The sequence below is a fragment of the Musca autumnalis genome, unplaced genomic scaffold (assembly GCF_047663935.1).
Source record: "Musca autumnalis isolate F117 unplaced genomic scaffold, ASM4766393v1 scaffold_3, whole genome shotgun sequence".
In the NCBI taxonomy this organism is placed as follows: Eukaryota; Metazoa; Arthropoda; class Insecta; order Diptera; family Muscidae; genus Musca; species Musca autumnalis.
Window position 1 is genome coordinate 227499147 of NW_027411866.1, and position 23093 is coordinate 227522239.

At 27.9% G+C, this 23093-nt stretch overlaps 1 protein-coding gene across 26 annotated transcripts in view; it reads left to right on the forward strand.

The window, feature by feature from the left end:
- Nucleotides 1–23093, forward strand: part of Adar (Adenosine deaminase acting on RNA) — a 431247-nt gene that overhangs the window by 77527 nt on the left and 330627 nt on the right. For 8 of the 26 annotated variants that reach the window (XM_073977119.1, XM_073977103.1, XM_073977116.1 and 5 more), the window contains one exon: nt 11668–11742. The exons of the other annotated variants lie outside the window; for them this stretch is intronic. In XM_073977119.1, the coding sequence (XP_073833220.1) occupies nt 11668–11742 (75 nt within the window). The remainder of the gene's footprint in view (nt 1–11667; nt 11743–23093) is intronic. 26 annotated transcript variants of the gene reach the window in all.

Consider the following 23093-nt stretch of genomic DNA (forward strand, 5'->3'; position numbering starts at 1 on the left):
AATTGCATCATAATAAGGCCTACGAAGGGAGGACCAACCAACCAGCAACATAAGTAGATGGAACAAATCCATGTCACACTTATATATGCTCCCCTAGTCACATATTTCTTCTTTGTGAATATCTTGTGACTGGCGGTTTTTTTATTTCCTACTGGCCTCCAGGACCCCATGTAACGACTCAGCGACCGACCACCTACACTTGCAGGTTTTATGACATCCTGACATTATGTTTCATAATAATTTTTTTATGTTTCTTAATATTGTTGTGCTACTCTTGAATACGTTAAGCTGGTAAGGTTGGTTGTGAAATAACCCTTTTAAATTGTTGTTCGGAGTTTCAGTACATTTTGAAGTAGATGGGGACGAATGGAAAAATGCTTTAAATTCACATGTATGTAAACAGCAATAACATATACAATGACAGCAAACATGCGGCAATAATACATACTAAACAAGCAAAAAACAACAACAGTAACTGCTCGAAACATCACCATCATAACCATCATCCTCATCATCTCTCTTCCACTACCCATTCAAACCAGCCATCTATACTTCCGTTTTCCCATTTATGTTGGGGGGTACTTTCACATATGAATATGTGAGTATTTTTTTGTTTGTTTATGTATTCACATTTAAAGCGGGTTTCCTTAATGCTTTCTCACACACATACACAGCTTAACACAAATATTAGGACAGGACACAACATGTGGAATACATACATGTGTGTGTCCATGGAAACGTTACATACCCTCCACTACGAGATTATTTTTATAAATCTTGCTAAAAGTGCTAAAAATAATTATTTTGAAAATTCACGGTCCTTAGAAAAAATATTTTTTATAAAATCCACGTCTGCAAATAAACTGAAATGCTGAAATATAAATTTAACAAATATACTTTTTTAATTTTAATATTGAAAAATATTTTTTTTTTTATTTTTATATTCGAAATTATTTTTTAGACTATACAAAATAATTGAAAATATTTTTCAAAATTTTATTTTGTAAATACTAAAATATTGAAATATTTTTTGAAAGCAGAGGCGGATATCATATTTTTAAAACGTGGGTTTAGGCGATATGATTCAAAACGTCTGAATGTAATTTTTTAAAACATTTTTCAACATTTTCAAACGTGGATTTTTTAAAATATTTTTTCAAATTATTTAAAGTGAATATTTTAAAATATTTTGCAAAATTATTTAACGTGGATTTTTTAAAATATTTTTCAAAATTATTTAGCGTGAATTTTTGAAAATATATTTCAGAATTATTTAAAGTGTATTTTTCCAATATTTTTTCAAAATTTTCAAACGTGGATTTTTTAAAATATTTTTCAAAATTATTTAACTTGTATTTTTGTAAAATATTTTTCAAAATTATTTAACGTGAATTTTTTAAAATATTTTGCAAAATTATTTAACTTGAATTTTTTTAAATATTTTTCAAAATTAAGTATCGTGAGTTTTTTAAAATACTTTTCAAAATTATTTAACGTGAATTTTCTAAAATTTTCAAAGTTGTTTTTAATATTTTTCGGAGTTTTTTACTGGGGATTTTTTTTTTTTTTTTTTTTTTTTGATATTTATCAGAATTATTTAAAGTGTATTTCTTTAATATTTTTTTTTTTCAAAATTTTCATTCATGAATTTTTTTAAATATTTTATAAAATTTTTAAACTTGGATTTTGTAAATATCATAACATGTATAAAAAATCAAATATCATAAAATATTTTTAAACATGGATTTTTAAAGTATTCTACGAAATATTTAAAGTGTTTTTTACCAAATTTTTAAACGTGAATTTTTTTATATATTTTACGAAATTTTTAAATGTGGATTTTTTTAAATATTTTACGACATTTTTAAACGTGGATTTTTTATGTATTTTACGAATTTTTTAAATGTGGATTTTTAAAATATTGTACAAAATTTTTAAACATATTTTTTTAATATTTTACGAATTTTTTAAAATTGTTTTTTAAATATTTTACCTAATTTTTAAACATTAATTTTTTAATATTTTACGAAATTTTTAAACGCAGATTTTTTAAATATTTTACGAAATTTTTAAACGTGGACTTTTTAAATGTTAAATTAAATATTAAATAAATTAAATATTGTTTTTTAAATATTTTACCTAATTTTTAAACATTAATTTTTTAATATTTTAAGAAATTTTTAAACGCAGATTTTTTAAATATTTTACGAAATTTTTAAACGTGGACTTTTTAAATATTTCACGACAATTTTAAACCTGAATTTTTTAAAATATTTTTATAAAATTTTTAATCTTCGACGTTTTAAATATTTTTCGAAACTATAAAACGTGGATTTTTTAATATTTCACGAAATTTTTAAACTTGGAGTTTAAATATTTTTCGAAATTTTAAAAGGTCGATTTGAACAAATAGTTTTATAAATCTACGTTAGAGAATATTGTAAAATATTTTTAAAAAATCCAAGTTAGAAAATATTGACAAATATTTTTAAAACTTTTATGTTGGAAAATGTGAAAACAATTTTTAAAAAATTCAAGTTAGAAAATAGGGAAAAATATTTTTAAAAAATCCATGTTAGAAAATAATGAAAAATATTTAAAAAAAAAATCTACTTTGGAAAATATTGAAAAATATTTTTAACAAAATCCGCTTTAGGAAATATTGAATAATCATGTTAGAAAATATTATAAAATAGTTTAAAAAAATCCTCGTTTGAAAATATTGAAAAATATTTTTAAAAAATTTTTAAACATGGATTCTTTTTTATATATTTTACGAAATGTGGATTTTAAATGTGGATTTTTTAAATATTTTACGACATTTTTAAATATTTTACAAAAATTTTAAACGTAATTTTTTTAAACACGCTTTTTTAATATTTTACCTAATTTTTGAACGTGGATTTTTTTATATATTATACGACATTTTAAACGTGGACTTTTTAAATATTTTACAAAAATTTTCAGATCTCGCCACAGATCTTCAACAGTTGTTGAAAAACAAGAAATAAGGGAACTGATGAAGATCTGTGGCGAGATCTGAAACTATAGTATTCCCTGCCTTACCCCTTGGTAAACATCGCCAATTTTTTCCCACTAATAAATTAAAGTTGTTTTAATAAAATATTAAAACAACGACTATGGGATTAAGCCTGACTATTTTGAAAAACAAAATAGAAGTCGTCATCCCAAACAAAAAACGCCAACCCTCCTAATTGAAAAATATTCTTTAAAAAATCCACGTTTTGTGGTCTGGTGGCCCTTCAAAAAATATTCTTTAAAAAATCCACGTTTTGTGGTCTGGTGGCCCTTCAAAAAATATTCTTTAAAAAATCCACGTTTTGTGGTCTGGTGGCCCTTCAAAAAATATTCTTTAAAAAATCCACGTTTTGTGGTCTGGTGGCCCTTCAAAAAATATTCTTTAAAAAATCCACGTTTTGTGGTCTGGTGGCCCTTCAAAAAATATTCTTTAAAAAATCCACGTTTTGTGGTCTGGTGGCCCTTCAAAAAATATTCTTTAAAAAATCCACGTTTTATGTGTCGGGGGGCTTCAAACAATATTCTTTAAAAAATCCATTGGAGGTCCTTAAAAAATAGTCTTTAAAAAGTCGATGGTTTGTGGTCTGGAGGTTTTGAAATATTAAAAAATATGTATTTTTTAAATATTATTTAAAATATATTAAAATATTGGAAAATATAAATACTCAACAGGTCAACAATAACAACACAATATTGAAAAATATTTTTGTTTTAACTTTAATAGTGAAAAGTATAATTTTTAATATATTAAAAAATTTTTAAAATAATTTTAAGTATTAAAATATGTTTTGTAAAGTACATATATTGAAGCATTGAAAAATATTTTAAAAAAAATGTGGAAAATTAAAAAAAAAATGTTTTTTAGAAAATATTGAAATTTTTAAAAATATTTTTAATTTTTGGCCATTATTTGTGAGATTTTGATTAATTTAAATTATCGAGCTATATGACCTAAGGAGATTCTATTGAAAAAATGGTATATATCTAACGATATATCCTAGATATAATTTTTTCAATAGAATCTCCTCGGATCATAACGCTCGATTAATTAAATTAATTAAAAAAAAATTAAAAATCTACGTGAATTAAAAAAATACAGATTTTTTTAATATTGTTAAGGAACGTATTTTTTAAAATTATTATATTTTTATACCCTATACCACAATGTGGAAAAGGGTATAATAAGTTTGTTTTCCCAAAAATTCATGTAACGCCGCGAAATATTCGTCGTAGACCCCTCATGTGGTATACCAAACTTCATATCTCGACGAGATAAAGCGATTTAGCGATGTGTGTCCGTCCGTCCGTCCGTCCGTCTGTCCGTCCATTAAAAATTGTAATCAAGCAAGAGGCCGCAATTATGGACCGATTGTCACGAAATTTAGTATGGAGGTCGGGTTTGGACCAGAATAGAACTGATTAGTTTTTGGCGATGATCGTGAAATGTTAAAGGGATGAAATGGACCAAAAACAAAATTTTTGCTCGATTTTGTAGCCGCTCTGTAGGTCGCAATAATAGTCCGATCGGCGCGAAATTTTAAACGTAGTTTTGGTTTGAGATGAAGAAGTAGCGTGCAAGTCAACGGTATGATCGGATAATATTTAGCGGGTTAAATTGATCAAAACTTTTGTGTGAAAATTGGTAAAATTTCTAATGCACATCTTATAACTTTATCCCAAGAAGACGCGTTTAGTGGTATAGGGTATCACATGGTCGGCCCCGTCCGACTATAGTCTGTTCTTACTTGTTTTAAATTAAATATTGGAAAATATTTTTTAAAAAAGTATTGAAGCATAAAAAACATATATGTTGGAAAATATTGAAATATTAGAAATTTTTTTTAAAAAAATCCACGTTTATTACAAAAAAATTAAGTTTTTTTTTTAAATTATTCAAATATAGAAATATATTTTTTATTATATTGAAATGCAAAAAATATTTAACTTTTAGAAAATATTTTTTTAATATTTAAAAAAATCGCATTTGAAAAATTAAAAAAAAAATGGAAAAATTCCACTTTTTGTAGTCTGCGGAATAATATCCTTACCTAAAAAATCATTTCCACCTCTACATTGCTTGCAGTGTGTGGGCGGGTGGACTCATGCTTGTGTTGTTGGGGATATCTTCTTTGTTGTTTGCTTTTTTTTACGTTCAGCAGCATAAATGATAATGTGTGTAATGAGAAAACTCTTTCGTTTTTTGCTCTTCGCCCACATCATCTCTTCTTGTCTCCTTTTCATTGTCTGTACTTCCTCAACTTCCATGCGGAAGTCATTTTGCCATTTAATATCATCATAAATTATGTATGAAATTATTCTGCATGAGAGAAAGATAATTTTTATGTTGTTTTGCTGTTGTGCTTAATCTCAATTTTCTTGTTCTTGTTGTTGTTGGCGGTAGACTATTGACCTGAATTGTTAATGAGAGAATTGCATCCACTTGTCGATAATATTATTGCGCTATTAGAGAGGAGGATGTCTGCTGTGTTGGTCTTCTTTAATCCTCAAAGAACAAATGCGATAGCTTGCATTTGTAGCAATCATTCGAAGGAGGAGGGGGTACAGAAATGCAATTGCAAATTTGTAATATTTTCAATCAAGAATGGTGAAGGGGGGTTTTCAAATTGGAAAATATTTAACTGTAGATGCCGTAAAGGAAAAATATTGAATCGAAGGAACCTATGGGTCAGTTGATCTTTAAGATGTCTACGTGTGTGTTTTAGTTACTCCATCGGGACTTTATTATTTTCTTTATGTTTCTTACTACCCCGACACACTGTAATACGAAAATATATGTAATTAATTTTACAAATAAAAGTTCACTCCTTTCAATTTCATTCAGAAATAAATTGTATTTCTTCTTTAATTCAACTGGCAAAACTATGTATGGACCATGGACAGCTATGCTGTAGTAGCGGAAGAGTTGTGTTAAAAACTAATTATTTTCGCTCCAATAACTTTAAATTGCTTATTTTCTACAAATGTTAATGTTCCAACTTATTTTACAATTTCATACAAGTTGTGTTGCACATTCTTATGTTCTTAGCCCCACCAATACAAACAACAACAACACATGCTGGCAGCCAGATTATTCTTTCGTTCGTTCATTCATTCATTTATCCTTATTACACTCGAAAAATAGAGAATAACTACTTTATCATTACACAATACGAAACGAAAAACGAAAAAGAATGGAGCAAAATTCTTCTCCATTTGTTGTACAATTTAATGCAATTAAATTAAATAAAAAAATGTTTTTTTTGTTCAACATGAACATTTGTTGGGCACAACAATAACAACTATGGTGGTGGAGAAGATTTCAATCACAGAACGACACTTTTTTTCTCATGTGCCTCGTTATGAGGGAGGTCTGTCTGTAAGTTGAGGGTCTCATTGGGATACATGACTTTTTAGTTTGTAAAAAAAATTGAAATAATTGAATCAACATCAGATGATGATAGCGCGTTAGTCGTGTGAAATTTGTTAGACAAGCAGTAATTTGTTGAATAGACTAATGTATTCTTTACAAATCAATCAATCAGGTCGTAGAACAAAATATTCAGGATGTTTGAACAAATATTCTTTAAAAATCCGAGTATTTCAATTTTTTTCTCTCATTGAAAAATGTGTTTTTAAACCACCTGTAAAAACCACATGTACTCGTTTCTTAAAAATATATGTTTAAAATTCCACTTCTATGCCATTTTTTTAAAACTACCATATTGTTTAATAATTCAAATTTTTTGAAAAAATATTTTTAGAATACAAATTCTTTGAAAAAATATTTTTAAAATTTAAATTCCTTGAAAAAATACTTTTTTTTAAATTCCACGAACCTAAAAAAATAACAAATATTTTTTAAAAATCCACGACTTTGAAGAATACATTTTTCAAAATCTTGGATTTTTAAAAAAATATTTTTCAAAGTCGTGGATTTTTAAAAAATATATTTGTTCAGGGGCGTGGAATTTTAAAAAAAATATTTTTTTAGGGTCGTGGAATTTTAAAAAAAAATATTTTTTCAAGGAATTTAAATTTTAAAAATATTTTTTCAAAGAATTTGTATTCTAAAATACACGACGTTGAAAAAATATTTTTTTTAAAAATCCACGATTTTGAAAATAGTATTTTGCCAAAATTAGCACGGCTTTAAAAAAAAAATAGAATAGAAAGAATACAAATTCTTTGAAAAAATATTTTTAAAATTCAAATTCCTTGAAAAAATATTTTTTTAAAATTAAAAAATATATTTGTTCAGCGGCGTGGAATTTTAAAAAAATATTTTTCAAAGTCGTGGATTTTTAAAAAAATATATTTGTTCAGCGGCGTGGAATTTTAAAAAATATTTTTTCATGGAATTTAAAATTTAAAAATATTTTTTTAAAGAATTTGTATTTTTCAAAATCTTGGATTTTTAAAAAAAATATTTTTCAAAGTCGTGGATTTTTAAAAAATATATTTGTTCAGGGGCGTGGAATTTTAAAAAAAATATTTTTTTAGGGTCGTGGAATTTAAAAAAATATTGGTTCAAGGAATTTAAATTTTAAAAATATTTTTTCAAAGAATTTGTATTCTAAAATACACGACGTTGAAAAAATATTTTTTTAAAAATCCACGACTTTGAAAAATCTTTTTTAAAAATCCAAGATTTTGAAAAATGTATTTTTTAAAAATACACGACGTTGAAAAAATATTTTTTTAAAAATCCACGATTTAAAAAATAGTATTTTGTTAAAATAACCACGGCTTTAAAAAATAGTTTTTAAAAATAAACGATTTTGAAAAAAGTATTATTTACAAATCCACGATTTTTAAAAATCCTGGATTTTCTAAAAAGTATTTGTTGAAAATAAAGGACTTTGAAAAAAATATTTTTAATAATCCACGATTTTGAAAAAAGTATTTTTTTTAAATAGTTTTTAAAAATAAGCGACTTTGAAAAAAAATTAAGAAATCCACTACTTTGAAAATATTTTTTTTTTTAAATTCAAGACTTTAAAAAAGTTATTTTTTAAAAATTCACTGTTTTGAAAAAAATTCAAAATCTTTGAAAGAGTAATAATAAATCTTAAAAAATAAAGTAATAATAAAAAATACTACAAAAATTAAAAATAAAAAATAAAAATAAAATCATAAAATATAAAACACAATCCTCGATTTTAAAAAATATTTTTTAAAAATCCATGATTTAAAAAAAAATAATTTTTTTAAAAATCCGCTACATTAAAAATATATTTTTTTAAAAATCGGCGACTTTAAAAATACTTTTTTTAAAAATCCACGATTTAAAAAATATTTTTTAAAAATCCACGACTTTCAAAAAATATTTTTTAAAAATTCACGACTTTCAAAAAATATTTTTTAAAAATTCACGACTTTCAAAAAATATTTTTTAAAAATCCACGACTTTCAAAAATATTTTTTAAAAATCCACGACTTTCAAAAAATATTTTTTAAAAATCCACGACTTTCAAAAAATATTTTTTAAAAATCCACGACTTTCAAAAAATATTTTTTAAAAATCCACGACTTTCAAAAAATATTTTTTAAAAATCCACGACTTTCAAAAAATATTTTTTAAAAATCCCCGATTATGAAAAATATTTTTTGAAAATCCACGACTTTCAAAAAATATTTTTTTAAAAATCCACGACTTTCAAATTTTTTTTTTTTTTAAATCCCCGACTTTCAAAAAATATTTTTTAAAAATGCACGACTTTCAAAAAATATTTTTTTTTAAAAATCCTCGATTTTAAAAAATATTTTTTAAAAATCCATGACTTTAAAAAAATAATTTTTTTTAAAAATCCGCTACATTAAAAATATATTTTTTAAAAATCGGCGACTTTAAAAATACTTTTTTTAAAAATCGGCGACTTTAAAAATACTTTTTTTAAAAATCCACGACTTTCAAAAAATATTTTTTTAAAAATCCACGACTTTCAAAAATATTTTTTAAAAATCCACGACTTTCAAAAAATATTTTTTAAAAATCCACGACTTTCAATTTTTTTTTTAAAAAAACCACGACTTTCAAAAAATGTTTTTTAAAAAACCACGACTTTCAAAAAATATTTTTTAAAAATCCACGACTTTCAAAAAATATTTTTTAAAAATCCACTACTTTCAAATTTTTTTTTTTTAAAATTCCCGATTATGAAAAATATTTTTTGAAAATCCACGACTTTCAAAAAATATTTTTTTAAAAATCCACGACTTTCAAAAAATATTTTTTTTTAAAAATCTACGACTTTCAAAAAATATTTTTTAAAAATCCACGACTTTCAAAAAATATTTTTTAAAAATCCACTACTGTATATCAAAAATAAAGAAAAATAATAATAAAAATAAAAAAACAATAATAAAATAAAAAAAGCTATAAAAAATAAAAAAAAAAATTAAATATAATAAAAATAAAAAATAAAAAAATACTATTATAATAAAAAAATAAAAAATACTAATACAAAAAAAAAAATTAAAACAAACAATCAAAAATAAAAAAAGTAAAAATACTATTATTTGTTTAGTATTTTTACTTTTTTATATATTTTTTTTAGAAAATAACAAAAAAAGTAAATAAAAATTATTTTTTTCCTTTATTTAATTCATCAATATTGAAAATGTGTACACATTTTCTATATATGTATATATCAAAATAAAATAGTTCGCGTTAAGAACATAGGGCTTATATAAATTATATAAAAATAATTAAAAATAAAAATATTACAAAATAAAAAATAATAAAAAAAATATTAAAAAATAAAAAATAATAAAAAATAAAAGTAATAAAAAATAAAAAATAGTAATACAATAAAAAATAAAAAACAATAAAAAAGTAGTAAAAAATAGTATAAAATAAAAAAATAAAAAAAAAGTTTTAAAACATAATAAATAAAACAAATAATTTACTATTTGTTGTAGTCAAGCTTAATCTCATATTTGTTGTTTTCAAATGTAAAAAACAACACGTTTAAAGTGGGGTGTAGTTAAAATTGATTACTTTTGGGGATGGCAGAGAATACTAGTTTCGTCCAACGCCACTTGGACTCATCAATTCTCTTAGTTCTTTGTGTTGAAACAAAGAACCCTTCCCCAATTTTATGACGACTCGAGCTCAAGAATAAGTGTGACTGATGAATTCGTTTCAACACAAAGAACTAAGAGAACTGATGAGTCCAAGTGGCGTTGGACGAAACTAGTATTCTCTGCCATCCCCAAAAGTAATCAATTTTAACTACACCCCACTTTAAACGTGTTGTTTTTTAAATTTGAAAACAACAAATATGAGATTTAGCTTGACTACAACAAATAGTAAGTAAAACATACATCTCAACAAAACTGCCAAAGTGAATCTAAAAACAAATAATAATAAAAAAATAGTAAAAAATAATAAAAAATAAAATATAATTTACAGTACAGTTGTTAAGTAGTTAATATAATTAGAATAATAAAAAATAATAAAATAAATGAATAAATAATAATATATTTATTACACAATATGTAATATATAATATGTACTATATATAGTAAAATAACTAATAACAAAATAAATAATTACAAAATGAATTATAAAAAATAAATAATAATAAGTAATGAATATTAAAAACAATAAATATAAAACATTCAACATAAAAACAACTAATAAATTAAAAAAAAAAACTAACAAATAAAAATAATATACATATATGAAAAAATATTAAAAATAGTAAATATCACTCCGTTTGAAACAATGTAATTTAAATTTAAATTGAGTTCAACTTAATCCATAAGTAATACCTTCAACCGTATATTTTTGATTTATTTTTTTTTTCCTCCAAACTTTTTTTATTCATTCCTGACTTCTTCTGTTACCGATATAAATATTTTATTTAATCAAATGTTCCAAACAGAAATGTGCCATTACAACAACGACGATGTAACAACATTCATTCTGTTGCATACCTATGTACAAGTTCCTACCTTCCACTATTTGGAAAGTCAGAATAACAGACAGTCGGACAACATTCGAACAAACCGTAAGGGGGCACTGACATGCAAACAAGATTTTAAGTGGCATTTCGTTTATTTGCATTTCATTCACTCGTTTTCCCATCGTTGTTGGACCGCTGGGTAGCGTCGTTGTTGTTTTTTGAGTTCTCTTTGATTCAATTTCGATAAAAAAACTTTCTTCCTGAAACTCATGTAACAAAATAAAAGTGGAATTTTTGGGGACGTTGTTTTTTGTTGGGACGTTGGGGTTTTGTATTAAAGAAAAGGAGGAGATATTTCCTTTAGTTGCAATGGGAAATTGTTTCATTTATCCGAGTTTCCACTAAAGCGGAAACGGGAATAAGAATATTTTAAGAGTTCAGATTTTAAAAGACTAGAAAGACTTTTGGCTTATTCGAATCTGAATATTTTAAAAACTGAACTTTGAATGTTTTATTAAATAGCCTTTTTAATGATTTTTCTCTAAAATATTATTATTTTATCTTCGTTGTAGTTTTGAATTTTGTTATCTTGTCTTGTTTTTTCTTTCATGTCGTCTCCAAGCACCAACAATACTGCTGACCTGCTTTTTTCATTATTTTTTATACAAATATTAATGTGTCTCTCTCTATTTCTCTTAATCTCCTCCCTTTATTTTAGGTAAGACCCATATGTAATCACCCGGGAAGGTCTATTTTTGGGAAAATTAATTTTGAGGGGGGTATGTCCCCAAAGGTAAGTCATTTTGAGGATATACACCTCGGTCTGCGTTTGTATGCAGTTTTGACTTTTATTTTCCCGAGAATTCCGAAGAGTTTAACTGGACTTCTGGGTATTTTTTTATCAATTTTAGTTTTCATTTTAGTTTTTGATAAAAATTATTCTGAAATATTGGGGGGCCTTTGGAGCTAAGAAGTTTAAGTTCCATTAGATGCTCCTGTTGCTTATGAAGTGATACGATTTTTTGTTTTAAATTTCTAATGTTTTCCTGGTTTTGAAACATTTTATTACAAGTGGTACCGGGTGTCGCATAAGTGATATTAATAGAAAAGGCATTTGGTGCGTATGAGTGGTGATTAAAATCACTTCAACTCTAATAACTCATACGTCGAATATGTCATTGCAAAAAAATTTCCCTTGGGGAAATTAATTTCTATATTTAATTTGAATATTTAATTTAATTAAAAAAAAGAAATGTTACCCTCTTTCATTTTATAAAAGCTGATGATGATGATAAAAATCCACGACTGTGATAAAATATTTTTAAAAACCCACGACCAAAATTATTTGTTTAAAATCCAAGACTTTGCAAAAATATTTTTTTAAAATCCACGACTTTGAAAAATATTTTTTAAAAATCCACGACTTTGAAAAATATTTTTTAAAAATCCACGACTTTGAAAAATATTTTTTAAAAATCCACGACTTTGAAAAATATTTTTTAAAAATCAACGACTTTGAAAAAATCGAACAATCATTTTTTTAGAAATACACGTATTTAAAGAAAATATTTTATAAAAATCCGCGACTTTGAAAAAATACTTTATAAAAATCCACGACTTTGAAAAATATTTTATAAAAATCCACGACTTTGAAAAAAAATATTTTATAAAAATCCATACCTTTGAAAAAATATTTTTTGAAAATCCACGGTTTTGAAATAGTATTTTTAAAAATCCACGACTTTGTAAAAATATTTTTTAAAAATCCATGACTTTAAAAAAAATATTTCTAAAAAATCCGCAACTTTAAATAAATATTTTTTAAAAATCCAAGATTTAAAACAAAAAAATATATTTTTAAAAATCCACGATTTAAAACAAAAAAAAAATATTTTTTAAAAATCCACGATTTAAAACAGAAAAATATTTTTTTTTTTAAAATCCACGATTTTGAAGAATAATTTTTAAAAATCCGTGACTTTGATTTTGTTATGTTTTAAAAATGCACGATTTTGAAAAATTATTTTTAAAAATCCACTACTTTCAAACAATATTTATTAAAAATCAACGACTCTGAAAAAATATTTTTTTAAAATCCATGATTTCGAAAATTATTTTTAAAAATCCGCTACTTTAAAAAATCCACGACATTAAAAATCCATGATTTTGAAAAAAAATATTTTTTAAAAATCCATGATTTTGAAAGAAATGTTTTTAAAAATCCATGATTTTGAAAAAAATATTTTGTAAAAATCCACGAATTCATAAAAATATATTTTTTTAAATCCACGACTTTCAAACAAAATTTATTAAAAATCCACGGCTTGAAAAAATATTTTTAAAAATCCGCGACTTTAATAAAATATTTTTTAAAAATCCCAAACCTTAAAAATTTTTTTTCGAAAAATTCCCGATTTAAAAAATAATAAATAAATAAATAAAAAAATAAAAATCCATAATTTTAAAAAATATTTTTAAAAAATCCCCGACTTTCAAAAAATATTTTTTTTAAAAATCCACGACTTTCAAAAAATATTTTTTAAAAATCTACGACTTTGAACAAATATTTTTAAACTCTATGACATAAAAATAATAAAAACAACACAAAAACATATGACATAACATATTTTTTAATAATCCACGTCTTTGAAAAAATATTTTTTAATAATCCACGACTTTGAAAAATATTTGTTTAAAAGTCCGCGATTTTGAAAAATATTTGTTTAAAAATCCGCGATTTTGAAAAAAAAAATTTTAAAAATCCACGACTTTAAAAAATATTTTTAAAAATGCGCAACATTAAAAAAACCTTTTTTAAATCCACGATTTAAAAAAATAATAAAAATCATGGATTTTGAAAAAAGTATTTTTTAAAAATACACGACTTTGAACAATATTTGTTTAAAAGTCCGCGATTTTGAAAAATATTTGTTTAAAAATCCGCGATTTTGAAAAAATATTTTTTTTAATCCGCGACTTTCAAACAAAATTTATTAAAAATCCACGGCTTGAAAAAATATTTTTAAAAATCCGCGACTTTAAAAAATATTTTTGAAAAAATTCACGATTTAAAAAATAAAAAATCCATGATTTTGAAAAAATATTTTTTAAAAATCCACGACTTTCAAAAAATAGTTTTAAACTCCATGACATAAAAATAATATTTTTTAAAAATCTACGATTTAAAAAAATGTTCTTTAAAACTCCATGATTTTTAAAAAAATATTTTTTAATAATCTACGTCTTTGAAAAAAAATTTTTTAATAATAAAAAAAATTTTCTTAAAAATCCAAGATTTAAAAAAAAAATGAAAATCATGGATTTTGAAAAAAAATATTTTTTAAAAATACGCGAAAAATATTCGTTTAAAAATCCACGATTTTGAAAAAAACATTTTTTAAAAATCCACGACTGTGAAAAAAATATTGGTTTAAAAAATCCACGATTTTGAAAAAAATATTTTTAAAAATCCGCGACTTTAATAAAATATTTTTAAAAAATCTGCGAACTTAAAAAATATTTTTTCAAAAATTCACGATTTAAAAAAAATTAAAATCCATTATTTTGAAAAAAAATATTTTTTAAAAATCCACGACTTTGAAAAAAATGTTTGTAAACTCTGCGACATAAAAAAATATTTTTTAAAAATCTTCAATTAAAAAAAATATTCTTTAAAAATCCATGATTTTGAAAAAAATATTTTTTAATAATCCACGACTTTGAATTTTTTTTTTTTTAATAAAACTACCCTAAAAAATATTTTTTTTTAAAAATCCACGACTTTGAAAAAAAAATCTTTTAATATTAATCGACTTTGAAAAATATCCCAGCAAAAAATTCTTACTAAATAATGGAATTTTTGCTGGGATTTTTTTAAAAATTCGCGACCATTATTTAGAACTGGTGAGATGGGAATTTGGTTAATTTTCAAAACACTTCTTATTATACCCTCAGCATTTATGCTAACGAGGGTATATACACTTTCATACGGGCAAAATGTGCCTCATCGAAATAATGGTTTTAGAAAGTATGTTTGGATGAAATGTGTTTCAGACAATTTGGGGTCGATTGAGCAATGTCCGTCCGTCTGTCTGTCTGGTTGGAGCGCACGATAACTCTCGAACGGATGAACCGATTCGGTTCAAATTTCGGCTTTCGTAATATTTTGCCCAAACTTAGTTTACGTTCGAAAATGGGCTATATGGGTCCACTCCTTCCGGTACCTCACACACAAAAGTTCGAAAATGTTCGGAAAATTTGTGCGCACGATAACTCTGGAAGGGAGTAACCGATTTCGTTCATACTTTGCCCATCGTAAAATGTGTACCAGACTTAGATAATGTTTCAATATAGACTCAATCGACCCACTCCTTCGGGTACCACCCACACAAAATTTCGGAAAAGTTCAGTTTAGGGCCATCTATCGAATCGATCTGGTAATATTTTGTCCAAACAAAGTTTAAGTTTGAAGATAAGCCATATCGGTCCACTCTTTCAGGTACCTCCACCACGAAAGTTCAAAAATTGTGCGGAAAATTTGTTCATACGGTAACTATTGAAGGGAGTGGCCGATTTGGTCCATACTTTACACATCCTAATATATCTACTACATATAGATCAGGTTCAAATATGGACTATATTTGTCCACTCCATCCGGTGCCTCCCACACAAAATTTCGGATAAGTTCACTTTAAAACCTGCTATCGAATCAGTTTGATTTTGTTGAAGTAACATGCATTCGCTGCCTCAATTACGACAGTAAACGTTTTTTCAGGGGCAAGTCCATACTTCTTGAGCAAACATCCCGAAGGGTGTAAAAACCCCCTATGACACCATATGTAGTGGCTGGAGATCCACTTCCATAATGGTCAATGTAGATCCATTCCTTTTAGTATCTGCTCCGCAAAACTTTTGATCCCAATCCTAATGAAATTTTTTGTCGGTTCAAATTTCCAAAATTTTTAAAACATAAATTTTTTGGGAAAAAATGGTTCAATATATACAGACTGAGGGTATATCTCTGTCGGCAAAGGCGACTGATACTTTTTTACTTGTTTTTATTTTATTTTAAACTCACGACCATTTGTAAGAAATACTTCAAAACTCTTTTTTTTAAGTCGTGGATTTTAAAAAATGTTTTTCCACACTCGTGGATTTAAAAAAAATTATTTCTTACAAATGGTACCAGGTGTCGAGTAAGTGATATTAATGGGTCTATCTTGTATTGCCACTAAACTTGAGTTGCGTTGTCAGTTGTCTGCGCGACTGAGACGAAATGTTGTACCATTAATGTCAACTCAACTGGGTGGTCGATAAACATGTTATCGATCAGTGTTTTTTCAAACTTGTGACCTCTATTCGCCAAAAAAAAAAAAACATTTTAAAAATATTTGCGCTTTGGATAACACTTTTGTGTACTCTGGACAATATTTTAATATTTTGGCTGGGTTTTCGAGCAAATTTGGAAAACAACCCAAGATTGGAATATAACCTGCCCATTGAATCTTCGGATCGTCAAGTTTTATTTGCTGTCCCAAAAAATGATAAGTTCGGTGGAATTATTTTTTGATGATGAAGAAAATGTAAAGGACATTGCATCTATTAGAAGAAATTTGAGGGACAAGTCGAATCCATTGGAATTGCCATCTGCACTGTAAGCTGATGATCATGTGGAAAGATCTGTATAATCAGTAAATTATTTCAGGTTTAAGGCGTATTTTGGATTGCCAAAGGATGCCGTAGTTTACGTTGTGGAAACGTTAAAGGATGACTTCAAAGAAAGTTACAGTAGGAATATCCCCACTTTTAAAAGTGTGCGCGGCGTTGCGATTCTTGGAGGACGGAAGTTTCCAAAAGTCCCATGGCAATGATTTCAACAATTGCATAGCTCAATCTACATTGTCGAGAGTATTGATAAATTTACTTATTGTGATGGACCACCACCAGTGTCGTTGAAGTTTATTTTATTTTGAGGCATTTTCTTTTTCAACTTTGCTTTAAAGTGAATCCAGACTCTGCCACTCTTCAAGTGTTCGTGTTGGAGGTTCATGGCTGTTTAAACTGTCCGAAATGGACCTCCACGCTTCATCCGCTGTGGCTTTGGTTTCACCAAAACTCCCGAACTCCTCAGGCTAAGTTTGGATTTTCACTCAGTTTATCAATTAATATTTCGAACTGCTGCTTTGTCGTTATTTTCACCATATTGATACACAAAATTAATTAATGATGCAAAGAATCAATAATTGTTAACAAAATGTTTATTTTTCCTTCTATTTTACATCTTGTTTCTTCGAAAATGTTCACTGCAACTGAAAATTGGTGGTTGCTGAAAAATAGCCGCTTCGTCAACTGAGATTCGCAACTTCAGTTGAGAGTTGCCATACGTGGATCAATTTTGACAACTGGCAACGCTACTCAACGATAATTGTTATCGATGATCGACCCCTAATAGAAAAGTCATTTGGTGCGTATGAATGGTGATTAAAATCACTTCAACACCAATAATTCATACGTCAAATATGTCATTTCAAATAATTTCCTTTGGCGGAAATGAAACTTTGAATTTGAACATTTAATTTAAAAAAGAAATGTTACCCTCTTTCATGTTCTTAAAGCTGATGAAGCAAGAGTGGTGGTAAGTGGTGCAACAGTCAAAAGACAGACAGACAGCAAGTCATCATCTGACTGGTATGACAGTTAATTTAAAGAAGAAAAAAAAAAACGAAGTATAAACCAAAGAAACACTTGATTTCATTTCCACACTTGAGTAAAGGCTTCACAATCGTCGACTATTTGAGCAGCTGGCAGGCACGAATATTCGCCAGACTTATGCAGTTTTAATTGGGGTGTTAAAACAAATCAAGTGGCAAAGCTACCCTGCAATCTACCCCGCATTCGCCAGTTCCAATTCTTTTCACAACAACACGTCAACTTTGTCAATCTCAAAGAAAAGAAGAATAAAAAAAAAATAGAATGATTAAAAAGAAATAAACAACAATGGTGTCATGCATTCCTTTCCATCTCCTTCCTCCTCTTCTTTACTTTCCTCTTCCCATTGTTCATTTTTTTGCCCAAAAAGAGTGCAAATGCAGCAAATTCTTCCCCCTACCCCCTCACATATTTGTTGCCTATAATAAACTCAATTGTGTTCATTCATTCATCAGACAGCAATTTTTGCTGCAGATCCCCCCAGTCTTCTTTGGTGTGAGTAAAATGTGGTCAAAGCTTAACAGCAGGAACATAAAAGACACTTGTGGGTAAACAGGATAACAGTCAGTATATGTGTGTGTGTGTGTTTGTGTTGTCATAACGTCACTGCATGATGCAATTGTTTGCATGTTTCTCCAACAAACGAGATTTGTAAAGAAATAATAAATTCTCGCCCATTCTCATCAAAGAACAATGTGAAAGTGTTGTGGTTTGTTTTCCTAGGATAAGGAAGAGTGTTGGAGGGAGGTTTATTCCTCTCTTCACATTGCTAAGAATTAATTTCTTGGTAGACATTCTGAGTCGGTTTTGTAATTTGTGTAACTTGTTTGTTGTTGCCACTGCTTCCGCTGTAATTTTCTTTAGATTTTATTGCACACATTAGCAAATGGTGTAAAGTCACGCACATTTCTTGGTAGCACATGGAGTAGAAGCAGCGGGGGCAATATTTGTGACCATAATTAAGGTGTCTAGAAAGTTTTGGGATCTTTTTTAATTTGTAGGAAAAAGGAAGAACAAAAGATTCACTGAGGAAACTGGATTTTATTCTATACGAAAAAACCGCAGCCCCTGTGAGGGACTGAAATTTTTTCTATAAGAAAAAACCGCAGTCCCTGTGAGGGACGGACATTTTTTCTATACGAAAAAACCACAGTCCCTGTGAGGGACTGAAATTTTTTCTATACGAAAAAACCGCAGTCCCTGTGAGGGACTGAAATTTTTTCTATACGAAAAAACCGCAGTCCCTGTGAGGGACTGAAATTTTTTCTATACGAAAAAGCCGCAGTCCTTGTGAGGGACTAAAATTTGTTCGATACGAAAAAACCGGAGGCCCTGTGAGGAGACTGACATTTTTTCTATACGAAAAAACCGGGGTCCCTGTGAAGGGACTGACATTTTTTCTATGCGGAAAAACCGCAGTCCCTGTGGGGGGATTAAAATTTTTTTCGATACGAAAAAACCGAAGTCCCTGTGAGGGACTAACATTTTTTCTATAAATAACCGCAGTCCCTGTGAGGCACTGAAATTTTTTCGATACGTAAAAACCATATTCCCTGTGGGGGACTGACATTTTGTCGATACGAAAAAAACCCTGTGAGAGACTGCAATTTGTTCGATACGAAAAACCCAGTGCCTGTGAAGGAATGAATTTTTTCTATACGAAAAAAACCTACAGTTCCTGTGAGGGACTAAAATTTTTTCTATGCGAAAAAAACCGCAGGGAATTATTTTTTTAGACGAAAAAAACGCCAATCCCTGTGAGGGATTGCAATTTTTTCTAGGTGAAAAAATCCGAGTCCTCCGAGTGAGGGAATTATGCGAAAATATCCTAGACCCTGTTGAGGGACTGAAATATTTTTCTAGACGAAAAATTCGGTTCCACCAGTGAGGAACTGAATTTTTTTCTAGACGAAAAACAAACCCCAGTCCCTTTGATGGACTTAAATTTTTTTATATGAAAATGTCCAAGTTCCTATGAGGGATTGAAATTTAAAATTATCCCAGTTCGCCTGAGTAACAGACAGTTTTTAGAAAAAATACCAGTCCTTGTAAGGGACTGACATATTTTTTCTAGACGAAACAAATCGGCAATCCCTATGTGGGAAGAAATTTTGTTATGGAACAAAAAAACTTCAGTTCCTCCCTTGAAGGGGAGACAAACGAAAAATTCCTAGTCCTCGTGATTGACTGTGAATAACTGAAGTTTTGTAGACAAAAACTTCCAGTACCTGGGAGGGACTGAGGTTTTAATTTGACGTAGAACTCCAGCCCTCATAGAGAATTTTTCGTGTACGAGTATTTCCTCCATTAAAAAAATTCTCTACGAAGTGCTGTCTTAAGACAAAGCGTTCGGACTCGGCGATAAAAAGTAGATCCCATATCATTGGGGTAATATGAATCAGTGTGTACTCATTGATATGAGAGTCCCCTTCTTAACTTTGTATCGATACCGCCAATATGAACTCATTATTAGAATATACAAACTTAACCCTCGAATTTACGAAAACAGTGCGAGAACCTAAGAATTCATTCTCAGATACTGCAAACTAATTAGATAATCTATGAAAATATTCCCAGAATTTACAAAGTAAGAATATATATTTAGTATATATAGTATTAGTATATATGAATTTATTCTTCGAATAGACGAAAACATTCATAGAATCTATGCACTCATACGTAGATTCTACAAACTCATTAGAATTTCTATGAACTTTTTCCTAAAATGTACAAATGATTCCCAGAATCTAACGACTCATATTGAGAACAGCAAAAATCGTTATTGGAATCCAAGTAATAAATTCACAGAATCTAAGAACTCACTTCAAAAATCTAAAGGCCTGCGTACATAAGCTGCCTTGCCTGAGTGCCTTGCCTGAGTGCCTTGCTTTCCTGCTTCATTTCTGACATAATAAAAATAAAAGAATAAAGAAGGCCGAGCATATTTCGAACTGGGTTGCCCTTTTCTTTTTTATTATTTTATCAGAAGCAAGCAAGGTAAGCAGGCAAGGCAGCTTATGTACTCACCCCTTAAGAACTCCTTAAATTACTTTGAAAGGTATTGTACCTATAAACTGCTCATTTATTAGGCCTTATATTTTTTAGGAGGTCTTCTTTCTATAAGAGATTAACTTACTAGGACTTCTATCAATAGAAAACTTCTTTATACGGTCTTCTATCTTTAAAGAATTCTTCATGAGATTCCTTTAAAAATCATTTCTTTCCATCGAAGATTCCTTCCGAACGTTTTCTAGCTATTGAAGATTTCACTTAGAGGCCTCATATCCATAGGAAATTCCTTTAGGAAGATTCTTATCTCATAAGCCTTGTTTAGGAGAGCATAAAAGTTTAATTAAGTAGGCTTCTTATTTATAGAAGAATCCTTTGTTAGGCCTTATGTTTATAGGATACTCATTTAGGAGTTCTTCTCTCAAGAGAAGGCTTCTTTAGGCGACCTTTTAAGCACAGAAAAATCATTTAGCAGATTTCCTGTCTACAGAGAACGCCTTTAGGAGGAGGCCTTATATCTATGGGGACATTTTCTTCAGAAGCCTTTCTATTTATAGCAAAATCCTTTTTGAGCCCTTCTTTCTATAAAATCTCATTTAGCAGGCATCATATCTGCAGGAGACTCCTTTGGGAATTCTATAGAGTACTTTCTACTGTAGGAGAATCCTTTGAGGCCTTCTATCATTCAGGAGACCTCCTATTTAGAGAAAAGTCCTTTACCTTCTATCTCTAAATAATCATTTAGTAACCCTTGTTTCTATAGAAGATACATTTAGTGGGTTACATAAATATAATGCCTCCTTTTTAGCATACCTCCTACCTATAGAAGACTATTTTAGAAGACCTTTCTATCGAAGACCCCTTTAGGATGCCTTCTATTCGTTCTGAGAATCTAATAAGTCTTTATGAAAATCCAGCAATTAATTTTCAATATAAGAGAACACTTTTGTTTATTGTTGAAGTTCAATCTCATTTTCGATTGTGTGAGTGGAAAAGCCGAAAAGTGAGTGTGATTCTCATTCATATGAGAATACTAGACACTTAAAGAGTTCGGTTTTTCGCTAAAAAAGGCATCATTTCAAAAACTGAGAAGCCAATTGATAATTCCCTTCGCCGGGATGAAATCATGATATTGGTAGCGATCAGTAAAATTTTGCAACACTGTCAGTTCGTTTTGAAAAACATTACTCTGTAATAGAGGATAATAAATGAAGTTGAGCCAATGGGGGAATACTCCACTCACACAATCGAAAATAAGAGAACACTTTTTTTAGAATCCATGAACTTTTTCCTACAATCTGTGAATATATTCACGGAATCTATAAAAAGTTTCAAAATCGACGAATTCACTATTAGAATCTTCGAACTAATTTCTCAGTTTATGTTGGTGTGGTAGCAGCATAGGTTTGTCGCTGGCGGAAACGCTTTTGGTTTCGTGTCAATCAATCTTAGAATTTATGAATCCATTCTTTGAATCTATGAACTCAGCTAAAGTTCATAAACCTAAGAACTCATTGTAAGCTGTTGGGAACACATTTAACCAAATTCTCCATTTTCAGAATCTAATAAATCATTAGAAAAATCCATGAATTTATTTTCACATTAAAAAAAATTCATATTTAGAATTTAAGTACTTATTCCTACTGTCTATGAATACATTCCTGGAATCTATGAAATAAATTTTAGCTTTTGAGAACAAGTTTCACCAAAGTGTTTATTCTCAGAATCTAATAAATCATTTAAAAAATATATAAATTCATTTTCAATTGAAATAGTTTCATATTTAGAATCTAGGAAATTATTCCTACTGCCTATGAAATCATTCCTGGAATCTATGAATAATTCTCAGAATCGAAGAACTCATTGTTTTATACCCTAGACAGACGGCAGCGTTAATTTGCATTAATAACTGTATTTAATTTTGGCCTGACAGACGACAGTTTCTGCATTTACGAAACAGCTGATTGCTGTTTTGTTGTTGTTTGCAATGTATTTTTTGTTTTCCTTGTGTCTCAGAGCATGAATATACTCTCTCCTTTATATGAATATGGGCTCTCTTCTACGGCATTGCCATATTGAAATACCTAAATGCCTTTTAAATGCAGCTCGATTTTGTGCATTAAGAATGTGGATAATGCACGAATTAATTTGAATTAAGGCAGTTAATGCAAATTAACGCTGCCGTCTGTCTAGGGTATTAATCTAAAGTATTCATTGAATCTCTTAAATTTATTCATTAAGTCTATTAACAAATTCTTTGCTTGTCTGTTTGACGAAATTACGTTTAACTTTGGAATCAATCAATCCGTTCTGAGTAAATAATTATACCGATCGTATTATTCATACGAATCGAAGGAACTCCAATCCGATCAAAGGCTTCTACACCTGACGTGCTCTTGTTTTAGCTACAGGGAATTGTCGTTTTCA